At 37.6% G+C, this 9,697-nt stretch overlaps 1 protein-coding gene across 2 annotated transcripts in view; it reads right to left on the reverse strand.

Annotated features, from left to right (window-relative positions):
* The window catches only part of pkn2b (protein kinase N2b), a 47,756-nt gene extending 43,139 nt beyond the window's left edge, over nt 1–4,617 (reverse strand). The window contains exon 1 of one of the 2 annotated variants that reach the window (XM_026917991.3): nt 4,177–4,617. In XM_026917991.3, the coding sequence (XP_026773792.3) occupies nt 4,177–4,197 (21 nt within the window). In that variant the 5' untranslated portion in view covers nt 4,198–4,617. Of the gene's footprint in view, nt 1–3,474; nt 4,133–4,176 lie in introns of those variants that run through there. The other variant, XM_053228071.1, reaches the window with a different exon arrangement.
* Between the last annotated feature and the right edge of the window lie 5,080 nt (nt 4,618–9,697).

The raw sequence follows: 9,697 nt of genomic DNA on the forward strand, positions 1-9,697 counted from the left end.
AGTGGTTAATGGATCATATGGAAGTAGACACTCAGGGCTTTAAGAATTCACAGTTTCTTTTATAAGTTTATAAGTTTTTTACCTAGCTTACTAGGTTTAAATGTTATAATTTTATTGTAGCAGATGTATACGGCGTTTAACTATCAAAAAAGCTTTAGTTGTGCTGTCTGTTTTATCTCTGTTCCAGTGTTATTGTGGAGAGGTGTGAATTGTTTGCCAGCAAGGGGCTCACACCCCTCCCATTTCCCATCGCCCTGCTCACCAGCAACTAAACACAGAGTCACGATACTCTACACACAGAAACCCAACCGTGTCCCGAATAATCTTATAACAGGGTTGTAGTGGTAAAATAATTCCTTTGTTCATACTGATTGAAAATGTCTGATAAGTCGATTTCCATTCCACCGGCTGAATGATGCACTGAATGGTGCACTGCTAGAAAGTGTTATTTAAAAAAAAAAAAAAAAAAACATTAGATAACAGTTCAACGCTTCAACAAATTCAATAATTAAAGTAATATGAAAACTCTAAGATTATTCAAATGACTGACACTTCTACTAACAAACCTAAAAATTTCCATAGACTATGTTCCAGTTTTGTTCTACACTGCACTGAAAACATACGACAAAATCATGGCACTGCATAAAACCATCTGAGGTTAGGAGACATGGTAATATTCAGTGCAGTCTATGCAAACTTAACTAAACCTGACACAGCAGCATACCTTACATGAGTGAGCACCTGAGGAGGAAGTGTTCTGGTGTGAATGCCTGTAAGGGCTCTGTAAGGTGACTTATCTACAGCGTAAAACAAGTTAAGTTAGATAACAGCAGTTCCCAGTGTTACTATTTCTGAGCTATGCATCCTCTACTGCTCTGCCCAGTTAGCTAGCACTGCTGAGAGACTGAACTTGAAAGCAAAATTAAATGAGCGTGTGCACTAGATCATGTTCTAGAGCAGCAGAAAACCTGGTGGTGTTTACTGAGACTGCGACCGAGTTATTAACATGACTTATTAACATGAACCTCAGTTATTTACATGCTCTCTGGTACCACATAAAACTACCATTCTTTAATCAGGTAGTTAAAAATCAGCATGTGAATTAAAATCTCAGCTGGACATCTTATAATTTTATTATCATTTTTGTTACCTTGTATAACCCTGTAACATTTACGCAAGCAGCTTGGTCTGCCTCGGGTATCGTGTGGCATGTTTAATTCTTTAGTTAAGTAGTCTGCTGTAAAAAAAAAAAAAAAAAAATTAACTTAAACAAGTTGATATGTTATGCTTTTTATTTCGATTACTAGTAACAGGGTGGCATCCCCTAGAAAAGCCTTTTGTATTATTTTTGTTCAACCTCCTTTTCTTTAATTAAATCTTGAGCTTATCCTAAATGAATATTTGAGCCATTATTTGGCAGAAGATCTAAGAATAAAAAAAAAAAAATCTATAGTTGCAGCCCTATTTAACACTTAAACAACTAATTAAACCTATAGATTTTAACATCCTTTCAGCCAGTCATTACAATGAATAACAACACAGTTTATCACAAATACAAAAGTACTCATGCCACCAGTAATAACAGAAAGATGTATTATGATATCATTTATCACCCAACATGTAGAAATTCAACAGAAATTCATAATATTAATACAACATGATAAAATCTTAAACTAATACAAGGTTAGAAGCTGAATATCGACATGTCTTATTTCTGCACAAATGTATGCTAATTTGAGACTTTAAGAGCTGAGAGGGTTCATGTTTACTGACACGTTTTAAATTTAGTCTACATTACTAGTACTTATATTTACACATGGTTGTTTTGTTTAAGTTCCATATCATATCAGCGAAGGCCTGTTTAAACAAATCCAGCAGCATCTGTTTCAGTTTTGACTCTGTAACATTACAGTGGGGTCCGAAAGTCTGAGACAACAAGTGAAAAATGCTTTCATTACAATTAACTTATCAGCAAAAACTTCAGGGAAAAGTAGAAACCCAGAAATATTTACATGAATGACAAGCGTGCACTCGAGTTGGCGTGGACTCCACATCCATGTTAGATCAGTGTCATCTGAAGCTGTGCTTCAGTGGAAGTCATAACACTCAAGGAAAATCTGTCCTTTTGTATAAAGGAGTTAACATGGTCAATACTGTACATTTTATTTATTTATTTAAAAACTTTTCATTCAAAAATATCATATTTTTAACATAGTCTCAGACTTTTGGACTCTACTGTATACTGGCCGATATTAGTTAACACTAAAAAAAACTGGGAAACACATGTTTTATATTAGTTAGTACCAATTAAGCAACAGCAGGGCTATAACTGTACTAACAAAGAGCTGCATAGGTAGTATTGAAATAAACATAGCCATTGAGTTGTCCAACAGCCTACATCCTGATCTGAATCAGTGCAGCTGTATCACAAGTATTGAGACCGGTGTGGGAAAAAAATATTCAAAAAAAAAAAAAACCCACAATGACTCACAGCTGAACCTTTCTTGTATTCTAACATTGTTCAGTAGCTTCGAGGGGAGCTGGCAGTGTGATGTGCTGCAGGATATGCTGCTAAGAATAGATCTGGACTTGAGTTCCCCCACTTCGCCACTTACTAACGTAACAACATACTTACAAAGGCACAAACTGGCAAAATTCTGGCTCTTAAATCCCTGTCTTAGACAGATTTTGGGAGGCTGTTATTTTTATATGGTGTTTCCCAGTCTATCCGAATATTATTGATAAACTTGGAGATATTCCTGGTACAGTCAGATTGTTGTACAGTAACATGCGGGTCAACTCTTAGGCTTTAGTATAGCCATAAACTCTGTATATCACTTCTTGTTCACCTGAGCATTACGAACAGGTTTTTTTTTAATCTTACGGTTGTTGAATGTTGCTTTTAACTTTTTTTTTTGTTGGTTAAATGTTAAACGAGTGTTGTTAAAATTTTCTGAATTTATGTTTTAAATGGGTTCTCTTATTCAGACTGTAAACTGACTTTGGCTATTGTGTATTGTTTATTTTTATTATTCTTCCTGCCTTGTTCCTTACTGTATATTTTTTGTATTTTTATTGTCTTTGCAATTCATTGTTTGTTGTTCTTCTACCCCGTCTTTCTCGTGAGGAAAAAACAAAATAAGAATTTCATTGTACCAAAGTACATATGACAATAGAGATCTTGAATCTTGAATCTTTTAGTGGTTAGTTTTGCTAAAGCCCTACAAATTGCTCTACATAAGTAAAGTATTATGTTTTAATTTGAGGCATGCCTGAGAAACACTCAAGTCAAAACTGTTAAGTCTGTTAATGTAGCAGCTGTTATTAATTGTTATGGGTTGGAAATCAATCCAGAATTATCTGTAGAGGTAAATGTGGGTGACCATGATTGAGGCACAGGATCTGTGTGTGTGTCTGTGTGTGTGTGTCTGTGTTGTGTGTTATGTATCCAGGGCTTTGGAGCATTAACATTACCTCAGCCATAAAGAATCAGCCAGTACAGCTCATGGGTGGGACAGCGTGGAGCTCTGCTGTCAAAACCCCCGATAACTAACATTTTCCTCCGAATACAGATCAGATTATTTCCTCCATCGTCCAAAAATACACTTCAGAGTTTAAGAGAAAGCCGTACAGAAAATCAGACAAATAAAATCAGTGTTCTGTAGGAGGCTGTATCTCCTTCTCAACCCTGATTTAGCCTACAGCTCTTTTCCTACTTTTTTAAACACAACTCCTTTGTAGTTTTTGAATGAAGCCCTATTAATAAGATACACATCTTAATTATATTTACACACTTCTTCACAAATACACTGTGGACTGAACACAAAAAGTGAAATTCCCTCTTGAGCCCGAATCAACAGTTGGATTTCTAGTTCACTGGTTGAATCCCAAGTGGCTCCCTACTGGACAAATAGTGTGCTCTATAGGCTGCACAGCGCCATTAAGTCATACACTATGTAGAAGACTTATGTAGGGAACATTGTGCCATTTGGGATTCGGCAGTTATTTCCTATAGGCCTTAAGCTCTAGTGGGAAAACTCTTCTAATGTATCTAAAATCGACACAAAAATAACCCTTATAAAAGCTTCACCATAGAACAAACGCTTAAAAATGTAAATACGCGCTGTTGAGAAGAAACTCAATGGGTTTGGCGAAAGAAATTTGAAGTTTTCTTACCTGCACGGAATCGGCCGCCATTTTGCCCCCTCAACTTTGAATCAAAAACTCGGGAGAGCAAACAGGAGGCAGAACGTCCCAAGAAGTCGTCAAAATCCACCACGTCTGCCCCCGAGATCTCTTATTTTCCGCGTTAGAGAACTGAATAAGCCCTCGCTTGTGTAGCTTTTCCGCCGCTCTGTCCCTGCTTCCCAGTTTCCATGTCGGCCGCTTATTAAACTTCGTGCGCCAAAATTCTTCCAGTATAACGAAAATGTATTCTGAAGAAGTCGAAAGAAAAAAAAAAAAAAAAAAAAAAGCTCTGTAATCAACCCGAAAGGAAATGTCATTAAAAGTTGGAGTAAAATTGGATTTTGGGAAATGTAGGCTTTTTTTTTTTTTTTTTGGAACGCTCTCCCTTTGCGCGAGCTCAAATCGGCCACTTTCGGTCATGTGATCAGAAACTCCATGCAGAGGAGAGGAGAGGAGGAGGAGGAGGCACGAGCTGAGGGCTAATCCGCGGGCTTGTGTTCTAACCGCAGCACTTAGCGCGTGCAGAGAATCCCGGCGCCATTGTGTTCCAAACCGTTAGTATCTATATCAGGTACACATTCAGCTCACAGAGTTACAGCTCACACATCAGCAGTAGAGCTGTACAGTGTAACAGCACAGCAGCTCGTAACTCCAACAAACACTGTAAACTACCCAGAAAGAACATGACCTGTCATTGTTAGAAACACAAAGCTACAATTTTATTCACATTTATACAACAGTTAGTTCCAGTCCACTAATTTGATTGGTCAAGCAGTGTTCCAGGAGTGCTTATATTCAGTATAACGACGACGCTGAAGGTCATGTTTAATTGTCCAGAGTGAGGTGATGAGACAGAGATTGATGTGGATCTTCATCGTCAATAATCGCTTCATCCTGGTCAGGGTCGAGGTGGATCTGGAGCCTATCCTAGCACAAGATAGGAGAATTCACCCCGGATGGGACGCCGGTCCATCACAGAGCACACTCAGGCCCTGTTCATACCTGGCATTAACATGTTGTCTGGGTGATCGGATCACAAGTGAACATCCAGGACGCATATCCGTTCACAACTGGCGTTATGAATGCGTCTCCAGTGACCACTTGTGATCAAATTTCATACATCATTTCTGCTGAAAGAAAGGCTGTCACATACATTTACTGTATCAGTCTTGAACCAATTAATTAAAACCAATTAATTTATCTAGGAAAGGACACAGAAACACACAAAAAAAGATTTTATTAGTGGTTTATTTCACTTTATTCTGAGTTCATCTATATGAACGTTTACCCTGCTAATTTCGAACATTAGAAATGTGAGCTATTACAAAAATAAGTGCAGGCTTTAGTCTCTTCTCTTTAAAAATGGTACTGCAAATTATTAAGTAGCTGTTACACCAGATGTTTACATTCATATTTCCATAATGTCATATGTTGCTCAAGAGTGCGAAATACCTAACTCTAAATTGCTCCTAGGTGTGAATTTTTTTCTTTGCCTTGTCATGTGTCCAGTCCAGTGTGTATTCCCACCTCATGTCCAGTATTTCCAGGATAGGCTCCAGATCCACCATGTGCCTGACCAGGATAAAGCATTAATCAAAGATGAATGAATGATGATCCACTACATTTCCTGTAAAATCATATTGTACTTTTCTGGCCACAACCTTCAGAATCTTCAGAACTTCCGTGTGCATGCACTTCTGTGCACTGATTTCCAGTGTAAACACAGACACAATGACCTTTTTTGTTTACCTTTTTTTAAGAGTTTTATGTGAAGAATGTAGTAGTGAGTAAATGAACCTTGTGAGTTTACTGACAGACCGTGGGAAAGGATCTGTGCTTGCTATGTCAGTGAAATTGCCTCTTTCTGGTAAAGTAGGTGGTTCTTTGGCACACTTACTGATGAGAAGATTGTCTAGCATAGCTAGATCTGGCTTGCACTACTACGCAAACCCAAACATGCCCTGAAGTTACATGCCAAATGTGACACTACTGTATTGCAGACAAACTATACACCACCTATGCTAATCTCTGGTAACATAATCTTAAGCATGGCAGGTATGTAGTCACTGCTTTCTTTATTTCAGCCTCTTGCATTCTTACTCCAGAATATAAAGTGACCTTATCATGCTATAAAAAACACTGAAATGAACATTTTTTGTCTTCATACAAAATACAAACAACCTCCATATCACAAAAAAATAATTAACAACTAACAGTAATGATAGTAAAAAAAAAAAAATAATAAATGACTATTTATTTGAATTAAATGTATTTAATTTGTTTACTTCCATTACTCCTAAGACCAGTAAAGGCATCAACTCATCAATTCAATATAATAAAATAAAGAAACACAGCAGATGTACAAAAAAGTACGAAGTATGCTGATTTCTTGCAGTGTGTGTTTAGGGTTATGGAACCCCCCACGTAACGCATTGCCAACACTCACTGCAGAAACATTATGAGTTCAGGAACTTTGCTGCTTCTTGTGATTTATTAAGGCCTGAGTCTTTGTAGACTGCCATGTAGACCATTCTGTGGCCTCTCTCACTCTACAACACTTCCTTGTAATTCGATAGCATCTGTCAATTAATCATTCTGACCACTGTATACGATTGCACACCAAGGGAGCTAGAACTTGAATGATTTTGCACCCATTATATTTGCCCATCTAATTATAATATAAACTGCACTGTAAATGAGGATAATGTCGCATTAACAGTGCATAAGTAAATGGTATAATATTCTTCATGTTTGGGCAACATAAGAGACTAAAGAAACAGTTGATGATTAAAGTAATGTGTCTTGGTGTTAACCAAGCAAGAGGCCTTAATGTGGGTGGAGACAACAGGAACTTCATTTGCAGCAAGAAACACAAGTTTCACAAGTCATTTGCATGTTCTGTATCAGCAGTGATGTCAGCTGAAGTTGTACAGTACAAGCACAAAGTGAAAATCCAGCACTTCTATACACAAAGAAGGCTTTATACTGTAACAGATTGATCTTTAAGACCTCTTCTGCTAACAGATGGTTTTGACTTTCACCTAATATTCAGGCTACTGAAGCTACAGAGAGTAAGGGGACAAGTGCCATCTCATATTACTCAGTTGCACAATGTTTTCTCCTTATTTACCAAAAACTTCACCAAAACCACTTACAGAAGGGTCCAAAAAAGTCTATTATGATCCAATTTCATTAGCTAGCATGCAATACTTTATGAACTTGACACTTATTATTGAAACTGTGTATTTATTTGCTGTTTGAGAAATGTGGTATACACAGGCTTTAAAACAATTCCTACCCTAAATGATGCTATGGAAGTATTTGTTGTAGCAAAGGATTTGTCATATTATTGTTGCAAAAAGTACTGAAAAGTTCTTTGGGGAACCTAAAAAAAATCTTCTATGGCACCGTTATTTTTAAGAGCGTATTGGAATATTCGGTCGAATATCCTGGTTGTAACCAAACATACAGCATTTAATTCAAACTGTGACAAGTGTATACGTACAGCGATAATTGTTTTCTCATAACATTGTGTTATGTGTTATTCTCCCCACTGATTTCAGTCATAAAGATATTTCTTTACAGTGGACTTTAATGAATAAAAACTACTTTACTAGTCTTTTATGTCTTTTTTTAAAATCTTTATCTGTGGTTTTACTGCTCCAGACATTGATTCCACGTCTGAAACAACTCTTGCCACTGTTGTGTCTTCTGCTCATGAGCTCTTAAGGAAACTAAAGGCCAGAAACTTCCTGTGGTAACAATTGGGCTTCCTGTGTTAGACCGTGTGGCGCTCTATCAGACATGATAATCTTTTGTGGCTTTCATCTAATAGGTTATAAAAATGCACACAACAGTATTGTCTGCGTATTATTCAGAGGATTGAAATGCCAACGGTCTCCCTGTGTTAACGGTAAATAGAAATCAGAACAAAGAGCAAAGTGTGCTTGCTCTTGAAAGGTTACCAAGGGCAGGTGTGAACACAATAATTAGACCCAAAACAACTTTTTAGTGATCACCATCTGGTGGGAAGGGTTGTGTCAGTCCACTTCCAAATCATCCCTTGTGCATTTTGATTGAAGTTGCAACGAATAACCTTTTGCGAGTTCATTTTAGCCCTGCCCTTTCCTACATGACCCTCAGCAAATGTTTTTCTTGTCCGCTTAAATTTGCGCAGTGTGAAATTCAATCAAGCCAAGCAGGAAAGGAACCACACAATCAATTCCAAATAGGGAAATGGACTAGTAATTGAGAAAGTGGAGAAATCACCCTGAAAAAAACAACAAAACATTCTTCATAATGAGAATTGGCCTATGTCCATTTGGTTTCAGTTTGGCCACTTGCAACACCAGTATGGTCAAGGGGAGTGATCCTAATGTGTTCAGCTACGTAGCTGACGTAATTTCCTTTGAAATTTGTATAATGTATTTTATTGAAACTATATACAAAATCACACTGGCTTGCTAAGTAGCTAGCTAACTAGCTGCTTTGCTAAGTGGCTTATGTGGCTAGTTAGGTAGTTTGCTATCTAGCTAACAGAATAACGTTATGAAGTCAGCCATCGTGGACAGATGGAGTAGTCAGCTACATAAAACACCAACCTAAATATGGCAAATCAGTTTTTTTCACAAATATTACATTGATTATCAGCCCTGTTTACATTTACACATTTAACAGTTTCAACCACCATTTTTGTCTTTTTTTTTTTTTTTTTTTTTAAAGGGAAATCGCTTTAGTTCACAATGACTTCTGGGTCACTTCTGCTTCTGAAGTCTGCAGTTATATTGATTCAATCCCTAGACTTCCAACAGTTTATCAAACAAACTTCACTTGAGCAAAGAAAGCAATTTAACAGCTCTTAAGAAGGCGAGGTCTAAACCATGGGAAAATAGTGAGGAAAAGTCAACAACGGCATTTTGCAAACAGAGCTGGATTGCAACCTTAGTCTTTTTAGCTGCGTATTTCCCAGCCTGAGCACACAAGCATGAGGATTTAGTTAATAATTAAATAATAATAATAATAATAACACTTAACAAAGTTCATGTGCGCTTTACAATTGTTTTTTTTTTCTTCTTAAATGCCTAGTCAGGTTTTAAAGTCAAGTGTGATGGGAAAATGAGTGAGATTTGGCACCTGCGTCACACTGAGTGCAGGTTTAAGTTGGCATTACGGTGCTGATATAAGTGTGTGCATGACACAACATGCTGTGTACAGGCGAAACCGTCAGCTACCTGTTCCACCTGAGTGGTGAGGAAACACCCGGCCTGTGTGTCACCACTCCTCTCTTGCACACACACACACACACACACACACACACACATACACAATAAAAGTGCACTTATTGCAGTGTATGCAGTATCAGTTCTTCTAGCTAGCTGACTCTGAATGAGTCTTATTAGCTGACAAAGGATTAACTTGCCGCTGAATGCTACCACTCTCCTGGTTTATAACCTCCCAAAGTTCTCTCATGTGACCCTTCCACTGGCTTCCTGTTCACATAAAACTCTCG

The sequence above is a fragment of the Pangasianodon hypophthalmus genome, chromosome 2 (genome assembly GCF_027358585.1).
Source record: "Pangasianodon hypophthalmus isolate fPanHyp1 chromosome 2, fPanHyp1.pri, whole genome shotgun sequence".
Taxonomy (NCBI): domain Eukaryota; kingdom Metazoa; phylum Chordata; class Actinopteri; order Siluriformes; family Pangasiidae; genus Pangasianodon; species Pangasianodon hypophthalmus.